General features: G+C 45.5%; 1 protein-coding gene across 1 annotated transcript; it reads right to left on the bottom strand.

Moving 5' to 3' along the window:
- Positions 1-61: 61 nt before the first annotated feature.
- DLST (dihydrolipoamide S-succinyltransferase) lies at positions 62-21,328 on the bottom strand. The gene is made up of 15 exons (XM_025442440.3): positions 21,192-21,328; positions 20,630-20,663; positions 17,979-18,027; positions 14,331-14,386; positions 14,128-14,202; positions 13,846-13,901; positions 13,246-13,357; positions 10,686-10,841; positions 10,149-10,225; positions 9,185-9,282; positions 5,579-5,709; positions 3,982-4,055; positions 3,409-3,492; positions 2,844-3,011; positions 62-1,535 (listed from the first exon to the last, which is right to left on the bottom strand). Exons 1-15 carry the CDS (start codon positions 21,252-21,254, stop codon positions 1,401-1,403), a joined length of 1,368 nt encoding a protein of 455 aa, XP_025298225.1. The 5' UTR covers positions 21,255-21,328; the 3' UTR covers positions 62-1,400.
- Between the last annotated feature and the right edge of the window lie 1,360 nt (positions 21,329-22,688).

Here is a 22,688-nt window from a genome sequence, read left to right as displayed (position 1 = left end):
GATGGACACAGCAGCAAAGATGGGTACAGTGGGAACTAAAAGGAGCGTGGAAGCAGAAACCTTTTGAGAACATTTGCCCTTTAATTTGCATTTAAAATCAGTTTCTTTAAATATTTTAGTTACAAGTTCTGAATAGTGAAGACAGAGTAGATGCTGCAGGCACTCAGTATCAGCTCCCAACCCCCTCCTCCCCCAAGCCTTGCTTCTCTGCTCAAGATCCAAAGGGGCACTAAGTGGCTCCTGGTGTCAAGTGGCCACCGCCTCAGGCCTGGATGCAGCTGGATACAAAGTGATGAAGCTCAGAAGCTTCCGTGACAAGTACTTAAACTTGCTCCAGGCAATTCCAATGATTGTACCCAGACCCAAGGGACAGTATCACCTCAGAGGTGTGTTAGCATCTTGGGGCTGGTTTCAACCACGGTCCACCCTCCCCGAGACCCTGCGTTCTGCAGATGAAGCACTTAGGCCCCACTTAGGGCCATGATGCAGAGAAACAGCTGCCGCTTCAGTCCAAGTGCTTCCACCCAGGGCCTTTAAAAGCTCAAATCAATCCAAGCCAGTCCACAGGAAGCCTCCTCACCCCAACTTCACCAGGCTCTCCATCTTGGCACCACACCCTGTCCCACTGCCATGTGCTAGAATGGTTCCAAGCAGCCCAGAAAGGTCAGCACGATCACAGCTGTTATTGTGCCAAAATAGAGCTCTGATGGAGGATGGGCTCTCTTCCTGTCCTGTCTACACCATACTACCTCTGGGGGGGGACTCTGTACCACCCCCTTTAACAGGGACCTACTCCCCCCTTCCCTGAGCCCCTGGCCTGTGCTTCCTGGACGAGGTAGAAGAGACATCCTAAAGTCCATGGCAGCAGAAAATGAACGCGTCCTTTAAGCAGCAAGCAGCACCTCTGGGCCTGTGGTCAATACCTCTACCTAGGTGGAACCAAGTGAGAATGTGCACAGCCAGGCCAGAGGCTGCCGTGAGCTTGGGAGACACCACATCCTCCGAGGCGGCTCTGGAGAACAGACTTTCAAAAGATACAAACTTGATCACATGGTCCCCAGTGGTTTCCCTATATATAGTACACTGGCACAGGGGAGAAGCAACATCACTTTTGCAAAAGACTACTGGGAGAAGGGGAGGAATAGTGATGAGCATCCACTATGGCTCTCTTTCCCTCAAGCCTCAAGATATTTGAGTGTAAGAGAAGGATGGAGAGAGGGGGAGGGCAGCAGAATACCACGAAAAGACCTGTGGGTGCTGGTTACACAGTGCCCTGGTTTCCTTGCTTGAGGCCAACAACATGTGCCTGGCACCAGGGTAGCCTGGGACCCATGAGGGGACAGGGAGAAGACTGGTTTTCAGTTCCTGCATGGTTGGTGTGTAGGGGGTGTGGCTTCCTCCTAGATGTCCAGTAGTAGGACTCTGGGATCCTCTACCGCCGCCTTGATTTTGCGGAGAAAAGTTACTGCCTCTCTCCCGTCGATCAGCCGATGATCATAGGTCAATGCCACGTACATCATGGGCCGCACCTCCACCTACAGACAGGACAGGTTGACAGATTTATCTGCAGCAGAGGAAGCCCCATTGGAAATGGGGAGATGAGAAAGCATAGCCTACAGAGAAGTTCCAGAGCTTTTCCTATTGATGTTGCTTCTGGATACTTATATTTTCAAAGACCAAGGCTTACCCTTAGTGCAAAGTTTTCCCATTCAAGAAAGCTTAACCAAGAAAATAGTTTCCTCTTGTGCCTTTTAAAAACATTCTTGGGCCGGCTGGTTGGCTCAGTTGGGTTGAGCACCCAACTCTTGATTTTGGCTCAGATCATGACCTCAGGGTCTATGCTCAGCGGGGAACCTGAGAAGCTCCCCTCCCACCACACACATGTCCTCCTCTCTCAAACTTTGAGGGGGGAAAAAAAAAAAAAAAGTCTCTGCTCTTTCATTTATCTGTTGTCTAAAGGAAAACTTTTCCCTTCAATTCTGGCAACTGGAAGTTTCTTCTTTAGGGTCAGAATTTTAAAAAGTAACTAAAGATCCTCAAAGTTCTCTGAAATTGTATGTGAAGTTGGGTATGTGAGCATTTTCAAGGGAGAAGACCTAGGATTTTTGGATTCACCAAAGAGTAACACAAAAAGGTTCTAAACAGGAGTCCCGGAAATATTTTCTACCAGCTTATCTTCTAAAGCCAGCTCAGGACCCTTTAAAACTTCATTCCCTCAATTCCCAGGAAACCACTAAACCTTCATACAACCTGGAACTTCGTAAAGTTCTTCATTGCTGTCCTCTGTTTCCCAGGGGCAAGGACGTTTCCAACTGTGTCCCCACTACCAACAGCACCTAGAGAATGGAGCTCGAGGACCACTCCAGATGAAGGAGCAAGCCACCTCAATTCCATGGTCTTCACACTTTACTTTGTATCAATCATCTGCAGTTTCTGCTTCATTAGGTCTGAGAAGGGGTCAAAGAATTCTGCATTTCTAACAAGTTCCCAAATGATGCGGACAAACACCATTTGAGGATCAATGCCTTAGCTATTAAGGAACTAAGAGATGGGACACCTGGATGGCTCAGCAGTTGAACTTTACTTTCACCTCAGGGCGTGATCCTGGGGTTCAGGGATCATGTCCCGCATCAGGCTCCGTGAGGGAAGCCTGCTTTCCTCTGCCTGTGTCTCTGCCTCTGTGTGTGTCTCTCATGAATAAATAAATAAAATCTTAAAAAAAAAAAAAAAAAAAAAAAAAGATACTAAGAGATGGAACTCAGGACAGATTCGCTATAAATTCAGGCATGATTAATAGCTTTCTCTTATCTAGCTGCTAGGACATTAGCAGGGATAGTTCCTACCTTGCCTCCCACAGCCACTGGCCTATCAAAGATGCCGTGCATGCCCAGGATGGCCGACTGAGGGGGGTTGATGATGGGTGTTCCAAAGAGTGAGCCAAAAACACCTCCGTTGCTAATGGTGAAAGTACCACCATCCATATCTTCAATAGCAAGTTCATTCTTTCGGGCCTAAGAATGGAGATTTAATAACTGAAACGTAAGTGCAACCCAGCTTTCTCCACCTAAAGAGAGCCCAGAAGACTTCTGAGACTGACAGTTCAACTTCTAGCTACTGTTCAGTTGAGATGCTTGTGGCCAGGGCTCCACAGAGGATAGGCACGATGCCTTAAGGACCTTTGCTTTCCCCAACAGGCCTCCCAATGTCTTCCATGACAGAAACACGCTAAGCTCTGCCAGAGAGCTAGCCTCTGGCTCCTGGGTGTGACTGCCAGTCTCGGGCTCTGCACACCTTAGCCAGCAGAGTGCAGCTCCCATTCCCTGACAACTGCCCACTGGGGAGCCTGGCCTTCCCTGACTCCTCCTCTCTGACCCAGCAGCTGACACACATGCTGCTTTTCCACTTTACCTTCTCTCCCAGTTCACTGATGGTTCGCTCGATATCTGCGTAATTCATAGCTTCCACATTCCTGATGACGGGAACCACCAGACCCTGATTGACGGTGAAAAGCAGTTTTCAGTTCCAAATTAATAGTATCCTTTTTAACTATAACTCCCTTGTTTCAAGTAGAGGTTCTCCCCTCCCCATCGAGTATCTTAATTATTCAATATGATTCAGAGTCTAAAATACTTAGGCTTGACATTAAAAGAATGTGGTAGGGGGATCCCTGGGTGGCTCAGTGGTTTAGCACCTGCCTTTGGGACCAGGGCAAGATCCTGGAGACCCGGGATCGAGTCCCGTATCAGGCTGCCGGCATGGAGCCTGCTTCTCCCTCTGCCGTGTCTCTGCCTCTCTTTCATAAATAAATAAAAATCTTAAAAAAATAAAAAATAAAAGAATGTGGTATGGTCAAGAGGTTACTCTTTTACTGACTCCCTTCTGAAAAGATAGAATTACAGAAATGTTCTCTCCCCCAAGGGTCTGCTTTTTCATACAAAGTCAGTTTAAGATCAGAGCTCCCCACCTCTTTCCCTAACATACCCGTGGGGTGGCCACCGCGACACTGATGTCAATATAATCCCTATACACCACCTCTTTGGTTGCGTCATCAATCACTGTAAGAGAAAATATAGGTTACATACAACTCCCTAAGCCTAGGCTAATGTGGAAATACTTGCATTAACGAGTGAAAATCCACATGCTTGGTACAGTGTGGGCTGACCAACCAGTTGTAACATCTCCTAAGTGCCCTGAGCCCAAGCATAGGAGCACCCATTTTTAAGCAGCCATCAGAAGGGCACAGTACACTGGTTCACACAGAACAGGTATGCAAGAAGTTCTCTTTAACTAACTCTGCCCAAACCCTCCCTTAACAGAGAATGGCTAGGTTTAAAAAGTGCTCCCAAGGGTCCTCTGGGTGGCTCAGTCAGTTGAGTATCCGCCTTCAGCTCAGGTCTCAATCCTAGTGTCCTGGGATTGAGCCCCATCATTGTGCTTCCTGCTTGGCTGGGAGTCTGCCTCTCCCTCTGCCTTTCTCCCAGCTCATGCTCTCTCTCAAATAGATAAATAAAATCTTAAAACAAACAAACAAAAAAAAAATAGTGCTCTCCAAAAGACAAATTAGCAAAGGGAGGGGTGGGAGTCCCATCCACTCCACTGCCTACTGTCAAGAGGTGAAGGAAGCCCCTTCTAGGAGACTCCAGAGGAAGCAGGGTAGTGTAAGACAGCAAACCAGCAGCTGAAAATGTAGGTCTAGTGCTCATGAGAAAATACAGGCTTGAGAATCTTTTCCACAGAAAGTCTATGTTGTGTTGTTAGGTCAGCCACCAAGGAAAAGCACATAAAGTGAGAAAGAGGCCAAAAGAACTCGGAAATGCCTACATGTACAGGCGGGCAGAAGAAAGGTATAGAGAGCCAATCAGGAAGTATGAAAAGAACAGAAAAACAAGGAGGTACATACTTGAGCAAAACAAAGACAGCCCTCTACCTACCTAGAGCACAACACACATGAAAAGGACTAGGGCTTCTGTTCCTAGATCTTTAGGGACGCTGGCACTGCTGAGGATTGCAAAAGTGTACTGTCCTCTAACCTTCCAGAGAACAGAGAAGTGTCTCAATAGGAAAGAGAACTGCTTGTTAGGTCAACATTTCAATGACGTAGATGAGCAGAAAGGAAGGAAAATGAGCACCAAGTCCATGAAAAAGGGGCCAAGCCCAAGGCCTTCCACTGAGGTCCATCGACCAGAAACCAAAGGTCACCCTGGAGCATATGCCAAGTGGGGGAATCAGGCCCCAAGATCCTGGGGCCCATAGGAAGGCAGGAGCAAGATAGAACATGAGCTTCCACCCTGACATGAGAAGCCCTGAGAGCTGGGCTCAGAAATGTTTGCTGGCAGAGCAGCTGTCAAGCTATGAATTGGGAAGAAAAACGATTCTGTCCAGCTAGTGGGTAGAAAATCATCATGATATCATTTCAGGAAGGTGAATCAATAAATATCTGGGCAAAGACACTCATGTTTTCACAGGTATGAAAGAAAAGTTTCGGTGTGTTGACCCCAGCTTTCTGTGTGTGGGAGCAAGTCTGTGTTTCTGCACACACCTCCCAGGACTGCTTCAAGTCCAGCCACCACAAACTCACCTGCATTTACAACAGGCTGCTCCTGCAAGGCAAAGGCTGAGGCTTTCACGAATGCTGACATGAAACCTAGTTTGAGGTTATGTTTCTTCAGAAAAGCATCTTTGTGCCGAGCCCTCATCTCCTGGATGTTACTGTAAAAACATATTACAAAACAAAGTGACCACAAAGCCTTTATTCTGACTTTCATACCTGTTTCTAACTCCGTGTACACACTGGGTAAGCATATCTGAGGCCCAAACGCTCCCTTACTCTGGACCATCTACCTAAGTTCAAGTTTTGAAATAGTCCAGCAGAGGTCAATACAATAACCTCGCTTCTCTACAAAACCTGGAATCAAAAAGAATTGGGTCCAATTAGTCTTTAAGGTAGGCTGAGCCTCTTACAAGACTCCTTATTTCACAAGTCACAGAATTCAGTGACAAATAATATGAATAAGAGATCACAAAGCACACCAGTATCCTTGCCTGGATGAGAAAGTGATTTCTAGCTACCCTAAAATCATGAGCTCTCTCTTCTAAAAAAAAATGCTTTAAGCATAAACAAAGTCTACAAGATAAACAATGTTCTTATTATTTGTTAGAATTAGGTCCAAAAAGCCTACCATACCTGATTATGACTTCCTTGTGACATTCTTCCTATCTCCTACTTACTGAAAACAAAAAAACCTTAAAAAAAAAAACAAACAAAAACCCACAGGTGTTTGGGCTCCATGTGAGCAAAAGCATCCATGACTATATATGGTCAGGCATATAGACCAGTGTTCTGTTAGGCTCATGGGAAAGTCAACAGATTCCTTTCTAATCTCCCCAAAGTTAGTTCCATATACTTGTTCCTTCAAACAGGTGCTAACACTCACCACATGTAAGGGCCAAGGCTGGGCATCAAGATAATAAAAACACCGCTCTTGCCCTTTCTATCAGTTTAATGGATGTGGTTTCCTTGGTATTTAGGAAGGTAGACATGTGTGGACCTAAGCTTTTAAAGTACAAGCAGCTGGAGCTTCTGGGAAGCCTTTGCAATATACACAGCCCTTGGTCATTTAGGATTAGTTTTCCACAGATGTGCCACATACATACTGCAGTTAGTGGGAAATGGCTTCCCCATTATTTTGCCACAGAAACCTCAGTATTTATCGGAATACAGTTCTGTGATGGAAATTGAATTTATCTCAGACCCAAATGCTCAGTTTCCCTTTCTCCCCATAATGGCCTAATTCGTCATTAGCATGAAAGAGAAGATGGTCTAACTTTAACTCCCCCTTCAGACTGTTTGCCTTTGAAAAAGGAAGTTTCCCTAAGGGGGGGGTGGTGCTGATGAGGTTTAAATGTTTGTTTTCCTGAGTCTAACCTTATTTAATGCTAGGATTACCACCCTAAAGACATTACTGGTTCCCAAGACACAAGAGCTGCAGAAGAGGGAAAGAGATGTGATAAACATCTCTGCTCTCAAACCTGCCCAAATGCTATTGTCTGGTCATTAAGTAGTTTCTATTTCAGAGCTCTGCCCTTGGAGGCAGGGCCTGGGACAACAGGGCAGAGGAGAAGGTCTCAGAAAGGCCCCTGATGGGTAGCTGATCAGCACAAGACCCAAGGGCACTCAATCTAAACCACATTACCGACTACAGTGAGACCCCAGGCCATCATTAAGTGACACCTCGATTAGCTGCTGAAACGAGAGACAGCTGCTGCATTTACCTTCCAATCAAACCTGCTGGGCCAACTGCATCTCCCAAGGCCACAAATATTTACATGTTTTGTCTTAAGGAATGAGGTAGAATTTCAAAGTTCAATTCAATTTGTGTACAATTTGGCCCTAATGCACTGAAACATAAGCTGCAGCCTTTGTGATTCATTAGTCAAGGTCTTTCCCTATGTCCTACAAATAGGAAAGAGAAATCTTTGGCTTGAATGACATCCAGTCTTTTAAAGAAGCTTCACAAGAGCGTGGATGACATCTAGTGAAACCGGCCACAGAGCCCAACTCTGTGAACAATACCACAGCATACTGTCCATAAACCACTCGCTTCTCTATGCTTTTCAGATCCCTTCCAAAAGAAAACAAATATCCCTAATGAAAAGTAGGTTAGCAGACTAAACAAGAAAAAGCAGCAAAGGGATGACCTGAAGACTTCATGATTTACCTCCTGAATTAAATATAAACTCTTATGTCTGGCATTCAAAAGATTCTGAAGTATGGATCCAACTTTCTTCCTATTCTTTCCCACATAATCCTCACAGCAGATAATTCTCAAATGTGTCCTGTACTTTCCTGTGTCAGGTTCCTATTATTTATTTTGTCTGGAATGACCCTTCCCCACAACGCTACCTGTGTCAAAATGCTAGTGGACCTTAAGGCCTATTAAAAATATTTCCTCCAGGAAGCACTGTGAGACCTTCCCCTCCCCACCTCTACCCTCCATCTCAAAAAACAAATGATCTCATTCTCTCCAATTCATACTCTGTACCCTTCTGATATTTTTTCTAGATTTAACTTTGGGTATGTGTGGTTTAAGATTTATTTTGGAGAGAAAGAGAGCTCGGGGGGGTAGGGAGAGGCACAAGGGGCAGGAGAGGGAGAGAAAGAATCCCAAACTGATTCCCCAGTGAGCCTGAGATCCTGACCTGGGCCGAAATCAAGTGTCATTCAACCAAATGAACCACCCAAGTGCCTCTTGCTTTGTGTTTATCCAAATCAAATGGTGAGCTCTAGAAGGGTAGTGCTCTTTTCTTTGAGCACTTTGTATCTTTGTATGCCCCTCAAATACAATATAGCATCTTATACACAGTAAGTGCTCAAACACTGCAAAATTTAACTATATTCTGCTGTTCCCTGCAGTGCTGACACTTGTACACATCAAAACCTTGAAAAAGGGGCAGCTGGGTGGCTCAGTGGTTGAGCATTTGCCTTTGGCTCAGGGCATGATCCTGGGGTCCTGGGATCGAGTCCCACATCGGGCTTCCCACAAGGAGTCTGTTTCTCCCTATGCCCTGTCTGACTCTCTAGGTCTCTCATGAATAAATAAAATCTTAAAAAACGAAAAAACCTTGAAGAAAATGGGTAAGTCAACAGCTCACCAAAGAAATGGGTATACTAAATTTGCCCCTTTGGTTATACATTTTGAGGTTTTTACTGAAAAACACAACTTGCTTTCCATTTCATTATCACAGCTGGGAAAGGTGAAAGCTATGACAAGCCTGCACCTTTCCACCACTCAAATCTGAGAAACTTAGGAACGTGAATCAGGAGCAGTTGCTGTGAGAAAGCAGCAGGGTACTGGTTTCTGACTGAGCGTGCAATCAACTGGTTCTCCAACCCAAGGGCAGGCCCAGCTGCCCTCTCTCTACTTGGCAACTGGACACTAGTCATCAGAGTTTAACACTGTTACCAGCCTCATTTATTAGACATCACAAGATTCAGGTATAAAAGGCTAAGTTTTTTTTAACTTACAGAGGTAGGCAATTAGAGAACGAGACCAGCGGGTCACTCTTTCAGTCAACGAGCAGTGCAAAGTACCTCCTCTTGCTGTTTTGGAATCAACATTAGGTAGTGCTGGGGAAAGTTGAAGTGTTCTCCAAGAAAAAGGGCACAGGGAGTAAGAGTTCTCACCTCATGTCGATCTCATTGAAAGTAGTCAGCATTGCACACGTGTTCTGGGCCTCCTTCAGACGCTGGGCAATGCGCTGCCGCATCCTGTTCATTTTCTCCTGAAAACAGGACAAGGATTGATAGTCTGGGTTCTCTGGACCAAGCCCCCACCACTCATTCTAAGGGGGCACTCAGCTTACAAGGACCAGATGGCCAGACTATGATACCTAAGTACAGGAGCTCCAGGCTCTCTTTTTCCCGTGTGGTGGCCTTGCTCCTCTGAGCAAGGAGGTAGCCAGACAAAAACTACCCACTTAGATGCGACTGAGTTTGACCAAGAGTGGAAGTTCAGGAAATGGTGTGACTTTAAAAATCAGAATCAATTTATGAAAAGGAAGAGTGTGGTGTACGGCTAGTCAGCCCAAGAATCACTACAGATTTCTAGTGATAAAGACTTACATGAGAACAGCTACTTGTGGAATGGAAACAACAAACTTTTGAGGCTATAGTATTTTTAGGAGGTACTCTCAGGCAGAGGAACCCACACTCTTGACCATACTTCCTTGAGGTTTTACATCGGCTCCTGCCAGCTGTTGCTACCATGTAGCCCTCAGCTAAGTGTCCCGGAAGAACAGGAACAGGGCTCACTAAACCACCTCTCTGCAGTGTGTTACTGTGGGAGGGAGGGAGCATATAACTAAGCTCCCATTCCCTGCAAATATTTTACCCACCCAAAGGCAGTTCAGTGGTAGCACAACACGGGGGGGGGGGGGGGGGGGGGGGTGCACACACTGGACAAGTGCTCAGAAGACTTGATGTTCTAGTCCTATCATATGTCAAGTATGTAACTATGAACAAGGCACTTCCTAAACTCAGTTTCCATGAACTGCCAACAAGTTAAAGGTAGGCACCACAATGCCCACACTCCACCAATCTCAACACTGTTCCCTCGGTCTCTTCCTGGAAGTGGTCCCTAGAGGCTTACCCGATGTTCTGAACGCAGACCCTTGCCAGCTCCTGGCTCAGCTACTGGAGGGGCAGCAGCGGGTTTCACCGCAGACACTGAAAACGAAGAGAAGGTACAGCTGCATCAGAAAATCAGAGAGGCAGCAGCTCTTTCGGTCCATGGGTCTTGTCCCCATGCTTTAATAAAACCACACTTTTGCACCAAAAAAAAAAAAAAAGAAAAAAAATCAGAGAAACATTTACTAAGTGCCAGTGCTTTCATACTGTACTGTCACTTAATTCTTAAGACATTCTGAGGCATACTAGTACCATTCCCACTTTACAAACACATGCTCTGCTCAAAGAAGTTAAGAGCTAGCCTAAAGTCACATAGCTGTAAACAGAAAGCTGGGCTCCAAAACCCAGGTTTTCTCATACAAAGTCCCTCCCTTCCACAAAGCAGCCAATGAAGTCTGTTCGGAGCCACGATTAGTCTCAGATTCTGCCCTGTGAAGGAATGTGGCATTGATGAAATGTTCTTCTCCCACACAGAGACACATGGGAGGTGGAGGCTCACCTGGTTTGCTAGTAAGAGGTTGTGAGGGCGAGGGCATTGGTGGCATCTGAGTGGGTATGGATGCTGCAGGGGGAGGAGGAACTGCCGATGTTGCAGGCTCTGCTTTTGGGACTGCAGCAGCAGGAGCTTCAGCGGGCTTGGCCTTAGCAGGAGCAGCTGCAAAAAAAAAAAACAAAGGCCATTGGCACTGTCTGGAATGAAAAGCAACCAAATCAGATGCTAAGCAAGGTTTAGCAGAAAAGCTCCATCTCCAATCCCTTGACAAATGCTAACCGGGTATATACAAGGCACTATGATATGCACACATTGATATAAGGCACCATCCTTCCGTTCCCCAGGGCTCCTATATGTCCTACATTACATAACTGACTTAATTCAGTTGCCTTCCTGATTTCTCAAATACAGACTGATCAAATTTAGAAAGTACTTTCAAAGCACCTACTAAGCCCATGGCAATGTAAACTACCAAGTAAAAGAAACCCAACGGAGGATGTTGATACACATACATAGAAGTAACACATTTCTAGTAATAGGAGTACTGACAGCCTCATCTTCTATTTTAAGATCACATATGGAAGAATTCTCTTAACTATTAAAAAAATAAAAGTTTAAATAATCAAAATCTCATAGTTCAAAGCATTTCATCTATGCTCATAAAGCATTTCATCTATGCTCATAAACCACAACTTTAAATTAGATATTCATTTTGATTTTATCCATCTGTACATATCTGGTTTCATATTTAAATCAGAAAAATATTCTTTTTGGGGGCGCCTGCCTTCAGCTCAGGCAAGAAGCCTGCTTCTCCTTCTGCCTGTGCCTCTCTCAGTCTGTGTCTCTCATGAATAAATAAATAAATCTTAAAATAAAAATAAAAATAAAAATACTCTTTTTAAGGAATGATCAGAAGATGGAAGAATTGATCTTATTCCCTTCTACTGCACATTATTTTCATTCTGGGCTTCTGGTCTTACTCTGATCAATCTCAATGATGCAATCTACTATCTCTCTCCTTAACTATTTTAGGATAATGAAAAAGAAACAGACTTTAGTAGTTACTGAATTTAACTAAGAATCAGAAAAATATTTTCTTATCTAATCTCTCATATTAACTGTAAAATGCCATACAAATTCATTTCCTATTTCTCACTTCTTCCCTAGAGAAAGAGCAACATTCCTTAAAAATGTTAGGAGAGAATAGATGTGAAAAAACCATGCTGACTTCTCCAGAATAGACACCATGAAATATTGCTTCTTACTTTAGAATAGTAGTTCTAAGCCCTTGCTGTGTATCAAAATCAGTTGGAGAGCATTAAAACAAAACAAACTAGGATAATAACCAGGATCTGAAAACCTCAGATTTAATATATCCCTGGACCATGGGGTCTAGGCATTTGTGTTCTACATATATTTTAAGATTTATTTATTTATTTGACAGGGAGCGCACACACAGCAGGGGGAGCAGCAGGCAAAGGGAAGAGAGAGAGAAGCAGGCTCCCCACTCAACAGGGAGCCTGACAAGGGGCTAATTCAGGACCCTATGATTATGACCTGAGCCAAAGGCAGACCCTCAGCTGAGCCAAGGTGCCCCATAAATTTTTTTGTTTTTTAAGATTTATTTGTTCATGAGAGACACAGAGAGAGAGGCAGAGATGCAGGCAGAGGGAGGAGCAGGCTCCATGCACGAAGCCCGATGTGGGACTCATCCTGGGTCTCCAGGATCATGCCCTGGACTGAAGGCGACGCTAAACCGCTGAGCCAAAATAAAAAATAAAATTAAAATTAAAATTAAATTAAAATAATTAAAATTAAAATTAAAATTAAATAAAAGACCACCGCTGAGCCACCCAGGCTGCCCTTTTTTTTTTTTTTCCTTTTGAGACACACACACAGACACACTATCTTAAGGAGGCTCCAGACCCAGGGTAAAGCTCAATCTCAGGACCCTGAGATCATGACCTAAGTGGAAATCAAGAGTTGGTCACTTAACTAACTGAGCCACCCAGGTGCCCTGCATTTGTCTGTTTTTAAACCCCGATGGGATTCTGATGCCAGGGATGGGGAGGGGGAAAAAAAAAAATCACTACCTTAGACTCTTCTTCATTCTATTATATCTTTAAAAAAGGGCTAGCATGGGATACCTGGGTGGCTCAGAGACTGATCAGCTGCCTTCGGCTCAGGGCATGATCCCAGGTCCAGGGATCAAGTCATGCACTGGGCACTCTGCGAGAAGCCTGCTTCCCCCTCTGTCTAGGTCTCTGCCTCTCTGTCTCTTTCTTGAATAAATAAAATCTTTAAAAAAATAAAAAACAAAGGTCTAGCATAAGAAACATACATGGAAAGAAAATTATACGTTTTTTTTTTTCTTTTTAAATACTTTTCTTCTAGAACTTGGCATTTAAACTACCCTCTATGTAAATATCACCTGTCTTAGTCTCTCAACTAACAGGAGCTGGAATGCCAAATAACCTCTGAGGTATCAAGGTATTAGTACATTATGCTCAGCCCCAATTCCAAGGGGGAACACTGGAGACCTTGACAACCAGGAGAACTTCTTTACCGCCAGTTTTCCTGAGTGTGAAAAGAGGAGTGCCTCCTTCTACTTTTCCCCCATCAGGTACCAAAAGAGCTTCAATCACGCCATTTGCTGGTGATGGAACCTGCACAGATGTCTAGAAAACAAGGACAGATTGTAAAAGAGTCCAAATCTTTACTCAGTATTAGAAAATTGTCTAGAATCTCAAATATGAGTCACAACACAGATATTAGACTCTGCTTATAGAAACACCAAAGCCACACTTTCAGAGTAATGAAAAGTTAATGCTATTGTGAAGATTCACCCTTTGTCTTTTTTCAGAAACAATGTTCAGTTAATGTGTTTCCAAGTGATACACAAAACAAACCAAAACAGTTCATGCACGTGCACATACACATGCTACAAAACTAATTCTGCTAAAGTACATAATACATATATTGAGAATAATCCAAAATTAAAACTTTTAAGTTTTTCTTTTTTAATAAGCTATTCCAACACTTTTACAATTGAGGTTAGAGCAAGTTAAAAATTATCTTTAAACAGTTCACAAGTCCATTTGAAAAAAAAATTAGGTTAAACCAAGAGGAAACCATGAAAAATTACACTAACATAGGACAAGCCTACCTTGTCAGTTTCAATCTCACAAACCACTTCATCTTCTGCAACAGTATCTCCAACAGCTGAAAAGATAGTCAAAGACTACCTGTTAAGGGGGGACGTCTCCAGTAGCCACAAAATCCCTTTTGATAGGTGTGTTACAAGCCCCCTTTCCTATAGTGTCAGGAAAAATTACATTGCATGTAAAGAAAAGGGAGGAACCCAATTACTGGGGTGGGGGTTGGGGGGAGTCGGCAATGACAATTTTATTAAATATTTAAACTTAAGGAGTAGAGCCTAAAAACTTACCTTTCTCCCACCTGACATCTCCCTCTGTGACAGATTCTGCAAATGCTGGGGTTTTGACTGTAATCACATCATCCTCTAGGAAAAGAGAAAAAAAATTCAAATGTAGTCCGTATTTCTCCTTTTTAATTAAACTCTGTTCATTGTTGCTCTTCCCATTAAAATGCCATTCCCAAGAAGGCAGGGAACTGAAGGCAGGTACTTACTGCACACAGCTGTAGTTCTGAAGAAGCGAACACTGAAGACACTACTGTTGTTAATACTACAGAAAAAACATAAAAAAGTAAACTCCTTTAGCAGGTGAACCACTCACATTGTAGTCTAGACAAGGGACCATGGACCACTTGCCCTTAAAAATCAGTGATTCTCAGCCAGGGGTGCCTGTGAGTGTCATCTAGGGAACCTTTTTCAAAGCCTTCATGTCCAGGCCCCAACCCCAAGGATTCTGACTCAGCAGGTCTACAGCAGATCCTGGATGACTTGGGTACCCAAGGTAGTAAACTCCTTGGGTGAGTCCATAACCCTCTGTTGCAGTGAAATGCCAGCTCGCACAAAATAGAGATTTTTCACTGGGTTCAGTGAAGAAAAAGATAAGCATCTTGGTCCTTTGCACACCCACCAAAAGGAATTAGCCTCCCCATTAGGTTTTTTTTCTTGACCAAATCTAAGTACAATAAATTGTGTGCCCGCAGAGTACCTGCCATTGTGCCACAAACAATGAAATTTCTGTCTGCGGGATTACAGACTGAGATAAGGCAGCAAGATGAGACAATTAACTCGGAATTAAAACAAGGTGTTATAGGCCAGGGGTGGGGAGGGAGCAGAACCACCAAAACACTCCTATGATCTCTCCTAGTCAGTTCTCTTGCCAGCAGGCAGCACATTGGTTCATTCTGGACTCATTCAAGAGACCAAGGGATTTTCTGATACGATACTAACTTCAAATAATGTAAACTAGAGAAGGATACTACGTTGTATGCGCAAACCATTAACGCTGGTTAACTCTGGAGAGTGGGAGATGCAGATATATACAGTACCTATGGTTATCTATTATATACATACACATTTTGGGAGAGTGATCTGGACCGATGGGGACTTTCACTTTCTACACTTCAGCATTCTCAATATTCTACAACAAGCACCTTTATAATACAGAAGTAAAACAGATTTAAGTTGCCATTTGATATTTTCACTTTTGTAATGTCAAAATAACTATAAGATTTATTTAAAATCAAGGGGGAAATGTACATTAAAAAAAAGAGAACAAAGTGACTGCATAAAGTTTATAACCACGTGTTAAGTGTTCATGGACAAGAACTCATGGTAGTTTGTAATCCCCAGAGACTGCCTTGTGGGACACTCAAGAACCTGGAGTGGAACTTGGGGGCACTGTAGGACAAGGGTAAAGTCTTTTTACTGTTGAATCACAAAAAACTGAAATGTTTCAATGATAAAAGGTTTTTTAAAATAAAGTGAGTACTTTATTCACAGAAAACAGACAAAAGACAACACAAAAATAGTTATTAGATTAGGGTGATCTCACTCCTTAAAGTGTTTTTTAAAAAATAATTTACTGGGGCTCCTGGGTGGGTCAGTCAGTTAAGCGTCTGACTTTGACTCAGGTCATGATCTCAGGGTCCTGGGATTAGGCCCTGAGTCAGCCCCATGTCAGGCTCTGTGCTCAGCAGGGAATCTGCCTGTCCCTCTCACTCTCCCTTTTTGCCTCCCCACCCCCCTTGCTTGCTCTCTGATCAAATTTTTAACAATTAACTTTTAAATACTTTTTGTATTTATTGCCTCAAAATTTGTGGTTGTTCCACTTTCCATTTAAATTGCAGGTGGGGTGGGGGTGGGCACTCCAGGGTGGTTGAGTCGGTTACACAGTTAAGAATCTGCCTTCAGCTCAGGTCATGATCTCTGGGTCCTGGGATCAAGCCAGCCGCAGGGCCTCCCTGCTCAGCAGGAGTCTGCTTCTGCTTCTCCCTCTGCCTCTGCCCCTCTGCCTGCTCGCACAAACACCCACACTCCCTCTCATAAATAAAATCTTTAGGGATCCCTGGGTGGCTCAGCGGTTTAGCGCCTGCCTTTGGCCCAGGGTGTGATCCTGGAGTCCCGGGATCAAGTCCCACGTCGGGCATGGAGCCTGCTTCTCCCTCTGCCTGTGTCTCTGCCTCTCTATTATGAATAAATAAATAAAATCTTAAAAAATAAAAATAAAAATAAAATAAATAAAATAAAATCTTTAAAAAAAATTTGCAGGTGAGTAGCACGTTTTGAATCAGTCTAACTTCTAATTTACAAAAGTATTAGATGTCCACTGTATAATATTTGGAAACAGCAAAAAAATGTTCTGTACAGTAAAAAACAGAATCCTTTTATAACCTGTGTTTTCCCAACTTATCATAGCATGAACATGTTAATAGGACACATCTTAACCAATTCCCTGTTGTTTGGCCATTTTGAGAGAAATGTGGGTATACCAGGAATTCTTCAGCATAGATTATTAGAAATGGAATTGTTTCATCAAAAAACATACACAGTTCAGGGATGCCGGAGTGGCTCAGCGGTTGAAAGTCTGCCTTCGGCCCCGGGTGTGATCCCAGTCCTGGGAATGAGTTCCGTATCAGCCCCCTGTGAGGAGCCTACTTCTCTCATTCCCTGTGTCTCTGCCTCTCTCTGTCTCTCATGAATAAATAAAATCACAGTTCAAAGACTTCATGAATGCTAACTTCCCTCCAAATATAACACAGAAATTCATACTTAGTACTAAGTACATCATTTTCTCAATTGAAAAAATCCCATTGTGATGCACAATGAAGGAACTAATCGGTGACCCTTCATTTTGAAGAGGCTCCCTAGCCAAAACATAGCTGGACAGTGGTTTAACAGATAACTAGAGAGCATCCTCTTACCACTACTCTGAAAATACTTGGAATGCAAAGCAGCATTAAGCAATACTCATAAGCAGAAATTAATCTGGAACACACGAGTGGCCTTTCTCCAAACTGTCTTATGCAATAGTAGCATTCTGAAGTAGTCGAAGTCCCAGGACTCAACTGACTCATCTTTTGCTTTTACTATTTCTGAAATAACTATGCTACCAAGAGAATGCTCTAAATCTCCACAATAGGGCAGCCTGGGTGGCTCAGTGGTTTAGCACCGCCTTTGGCCGAGGGCCTGATCCTGGAGACCCGGTCCTATGTCAGGCTCCCTTCATGGAGCCTGCTTCTCCCTCTGCCTGTGTCTCTGTCTCTGCCTCTCTCTCGCTCTCTCTCTCGTTCTGTGTCTCTCATGAATAAATAAAATCTTTAAAAAAAAATAAATCTCCACAAATGTTAATTTCTTTTGGCTGCACTTGTATCCAACCAGAATACTTAATTTTTTTTTAAGATTTTAATTATTTATTTATTCTTGGGGGGGGGGGGCAGAGACACAGGCAGAGGGAGAAGCAGGCTCCATGCAGGGAGCCCGACATGGGACTCAATTCCGGGTCCCCAGGATCACACCCTGGGCTGAAGGCGGTGCTAAACTGCTGAGCCACTAGGGCTGCCCATCAACCAGAATACTTATGAGTAACCTTCTATCTTTTCCCATAAAGAGAGGGTTCCAACCTCACTTTCATTACAGTCTAAACATCTGAGGACAAGCACACTCCAGGACCAGCACCTGACATGGGGCTGAAGCTTAAGGTACATCACACATCATAAACCAACATCAAGGTCAGATCTAAAGACTCAAATAAGCACCTTGATTATCTAGGCCTGGAAGCCAGTGAAGAAAGCAGATGGTCAAATTTAGAACCGGTGTCTTAAATACCCCATGGCCACACATCTGTGCTCCCCAGAAATACTTACACAATCTTCCTGCTGTCAGGGTAACCTGGTCCCTGACATAAGGAGACCCCTGTAAGAAACAAAACAACTCTTAACCAATAACTCTTATACAGGATACCTGCTGGGATTGGAAAAGAAGTCTGTTCACCCCCTAACTCTGACAAAGAGCAAGATCAAACGTAGGCAACAATATAATCTTTATCATGCAGAGTCCTGCTTCTCAATGGCCCAGAGCAACAGGTATGTGGGGCGGGGAGAGTGGGTTTGTGTTTGAAGAAAGGGGAGAATGCTAAGGGCAAGGCCTGAAGTACTTTTATAATCTTATTTACCTTAAAATTCATAAACTGTCATTATCCCTATATGTTTTCATAATAAAACCTCCCTACTCCCTCAAGTGTTCAAATATAATTGAAGCTTCAGAAAGACCCATGATGGCTTATCCTGTGACTACACAGAGCCTAATGTGAGAAGCAGTGGGCATGTTTGGTCTGGGTTTGTTTCCCTGGTTACCTAAAATGCACTGAGCTGGAAGTCTTACTACATAAACCTTAGTAGCAAAGACTGGGCTACCAAGAGCAAATCTTTCAGTTTACCTCCTTCCCATGATCTTCCCAGGAGTCTTCCCCTCTGGTCAAACTCAGCAAGGTGGGACACTCTTTCAGCCTACCAAATGTCCTAATCACAGAAAACTGCATTTCCCCAACTGACAACTAATTACAGCTAGTAACAGCTGTCGCCTCCCATGGACATATTTTTCCAGAGGTCTTATTTTTTTCAGATCTATTAACAACTCTTTTTAAACCCTGGGTTCAGGAAGCACCAGAGGAGAAAGAGCTCTCCCTTGTGCTCCCTCCTCCCCAAAATCTCCAGTGTTTCGGAGTCAAGTAAATCACGTCCGTGTCCAGCCGTCAACGCCTCTGCAGTAGAAATCCCAAGTATAATGTATCTTTGAGCTAGAACTGCCAGCAGCCCATACTGAGTTGTGGAACCCTGAGTCCAAACTAGAGTTCATCCTGCAGCAAGTCTCATTTACATAGTGCTTTTGGGTTTATAAAAAACTTTCACATAATGACCTCATTTTGATTTTCATGTCTCACAACTCCCTAAAGTAGAACGACCATCTGCTATTATTCCCACTTTATATATAAGCAGGGCTTCTGGAGGTTTCAGGGACTAGCCCAAGGTGAAGTCCTGAGCCCCAATGCAAACCCCAAGTACAAGGTTCTTTCCTTTGTCCTGCCAGTCTATAAGTGGAGAAATCGTTTACTTTTAGGATTCCTAGTTTAAAAGAATATTTATTATTGAGAGTCCACTACGAGCCTACACCCTGCTAGGTGCCTATGATCTCATGACTCTCAGAATAAAGTCCAAAAACTTTACCCATTCCTGTCCTGTCCAGCCCTCCCTATCTTTCTAGCCAGACAGGCTTCCTTTCCATTTCTATGACCAGTCAAGTCCCTTCCTGCCTGACAACCTTTGTACAAGCAATTCCCTTTGCTTGGTATATTGTTCTCTTCGCCGACTGTGACATATTCTTTAGAGACTTGACTTAAATGTCACTTTTTCAGAGAAGTCTTTCACTGATATCCTCACCACACTCTCCACCCTTCCCAAGCTGGGCTATATCCCACCCTTTCATTACACCCTGCACTTCTCGCTTATAATCCTCACAAGGTAAATGTGTCCTTCTGTGTGCATAAATGTGTATTTGCTGTCTCTCCAGCTAGCCCATAAGATCTGTGAGGGTAGAGACCATCTGTACCCCTGTCACCCAGCACAGAGCCTAGCACATACTAAGAACTCAAACGATCTGCTGAGCACGAGTAAACGACATCACGGTGGGTTAAGAGTTTAGGCTGAGGAGTCAGGTAGACATGGCTTGACCAATAGGTGGCTGAATGACCTTGGCCAAGGCACTTACCCTTGGATCATGTGTTCGTAAAACAGAGAGAATACCCCCCTTATTGTCTCTTGACGATTAATTGCAAAACGCACAAAAAGCACCCAGAACCATGCTTGGCACACAGAAAACTCAACTCATCCAACAAATATTTATGCCGGATGTCTAAAAAAATTATTGGGATGAAATCTAAATTCCTTCCACTTGCCTCTACACCATCTTCAGTCGCGCGCCATTTCTTCCTCTAACCAAAATTCTCTGGTTAGGTCACTTTTTTTTTCCAGTTCCAAAACATTGCCAAGCTCTTCCCTTCTGCAGGGACTCTGTCCGCGCTATTCCCCTTTCCCGCTCTACACTGAACTCGCCCTATGTCACATCCCCCGGGGGCTGCAGCTCTAACTGCTCCTACTAAAGAGGGCCCTTTCCTCCACCTTCATCTGTTTCCACCTCAGCACTTAACCAAAATTCATGATCCCTCACTTGCTTAGCCATTTATACTTTGTGTTTTTTTCCCCCAGACCGTAAAGCTCCAGGAGGGGAAGAACTGGTAACTAACTGCTGCATCCCCGGGGAGTGCCTAGCACAGTGCCTGACAGGCAGTGGAAATTCAGTGGACTCCGTGGCCAAACGAATAAACAAACGGCCAGCTGTTATTAAACAGCACTTTGTTTCAGTCCCCGGCGTGTGGAGACACCTCGGCACCGCGGCTTCCTCACGCACCGCTCTGCCCAGGGGAGCATGGTAGCTGACGGCAGGCAAGGGCACAACTTACCAGGCAGGGAACGTCTCCCTAGAGGGCAGTTCCCCTGTTGAGAAAGAAGACATTATCGACGTCACCCGTGATGAAAGGAGGGAAGAAACCGCTTTCTAAGTACAGCCTCGAAGCTGTCCAGGTGCCAGTGACAGGTGAATCCCGGGCCTCCAGAGGGCAAGCGCGACAGCCGGGGGGGCGCTCCTTCCCAGCCGGCACCCCGAACCCGCCGAGCTCTCCCAACTTCCCACAGCGCTGGCGCCCGCTGACTACCGGAGGGAGAGGGCGGGCCCTGGATGCAGCCCCGGGACTCCGCCGCGCCTCCTCCCAACTCGGAGTCCCGCGTCCGGACGGGCGCGGCTCTGGGCTGCTCCTCCGCCCCGGCGCGGACGGGGGGGCGCCGCAGGGGACGGGGCCCGGCTGCCTCGGGAAGGCCCCCCCGGGCCGCCCAGCGCGCGGCCTCCGCGTCCCGGTGCCCTTGGTGCCGGCTCGACCGGCGCGCCGCGCCCCTGCTCCCCAGGCCGCCCCGCTGCCCGCCGGCGGGTTTCTCACCCGCCGGTGCCCCGGCCCGGCCGGGCCGTACCTTCTGGAAGGCAGAGAGCGAACGGCTGAACGCCCGGGACACGCAGCGGGTCCGGGACAGCATCGCGGCGGCGGCGGCGGAGCCGAGGGCGGGCGGACACCGGATATAAGGCCCGGCAGCGACCGGAAGCGGGGCGGGCCGCGGTACCCGCCGCGCGGGGAGGGGTGTTCGGAGCGAACCACTGGCGGGCGGGCGTGGGGGGGCCGAGGGGCAGCACCACGCGGCCCCAGCCTCGGCTCGCGGGTCTACGGCCGGCAGCCCCGCGCCGCGGCGCGCTCTCGGAGTCCGCTGCGCTGCCTGGCGGCCTGGGCCGCTCCTCCCGGGGGTGCCAGCGACCCCCCGGAGACCAGGCCGCCCTCCCGGGCCTCTCCGCGGAGTCGGCTCTGAGCTTGGCGCCAGCCTCTCCGAGGACCCCGGGACCCCGCGCCTTTCTACCTCTGCATGGCCGGAAAAGCGCGGGAAGCGGGCAGGGGTTTTGAACCCCGGGCCTTGCCAGACACGCCTGCCCGATCTTGTACTTGGGTGGCCTTGGGCTAGTGACATTGCTTCCCTGAGCCTCAGGTTCCTTAAATATAATTAAAAAGCAAGAGTCACTTCCCTGCCTCCCTAACCCCAGAACAAAGAAACAGCCCAAAGGAACCTCTGAAGGGTTCCCATTGCCCTTGTACCAGAGGATCACCAAGCAGCCTTACTTCTGGTCTTCTCTAGTCCTACTCACACTCGGTCCAGCCAAGCTGAATGTTCCCCATACATCCTGTGCATTTTGGAGGTGGTTTATTAGTCACCCTATATCCCTAGAATATAAACCACTAAATTAGGGACCTTGTCTGTCTTGTTCACTGCTATATTCACAGCATTTGGAACAGAAACTGGCATAGGCAGGTAGGTGTGTAACAACCATTCTGCCTTCCAAGTGCAAACACATAGCTTCCGCTCCCCGCTTTTAGTTTTCCCTCCCCTTAAATGGCCAGGACCCTGAACATTCACCTTTATAGCTCACCTTCCTTTTCTTTAAGATTTTATTATTATTTTTTAAAGATTTTATTTATTCATGAGACACACACACACACATAGGCAGAGGGAGAAGCAGGCTCCACGCAGGGAGCCTGATGTGGGATTCGATCCCAGGATCACGCCCTGAAGCCAAAGACAGACGCTCAACCGCTGAGCCACGAAGGCGCCCCTTAAGATTTTAAGTAATCACTATGCCCAAGGTGGGACTGGAACTCACAACCCCAAGATTGAGAGTTGCAAACACTACCAACTGAGCCAGCTGTCCCTATAGCTCACCTTCCTAATAGAAAAGGCTTTCTATAAACTTTGGTGGAATTGAGAATGAACGAATGAATGAATGAATGAGCCACTGGTGCCTGCTCATATTGTTTTCTTCAGCTGAGTCATCATCATCTTGCCTGGTCCTCAGGCACCTTTATGGTGCCTTCACTCATCCAAACTCTGAAAGCACTTCCACTGGAATTCTGGAGGGAGGGGCAGAAG

This window comes from Canis lupus, chromosome 8 (assembly GCF_003254725.2).
Source record: "Canis lupus dingo isolate Sandy chromosome 8, ASM325472v2, whole genome shotgun sequence".
In the NCBI taxonomy this organism is placed as follows: Eukaryota; Metazoa; Chordata; class Mammalia; order Carnivora; family Canidae; genus Canis; species Canis lupus.
The sequence above is the reverse complement of the archived record's forward strand: the minus strand, read 5'-3'. Positions and strand labels throughout refer to the sequence as shown.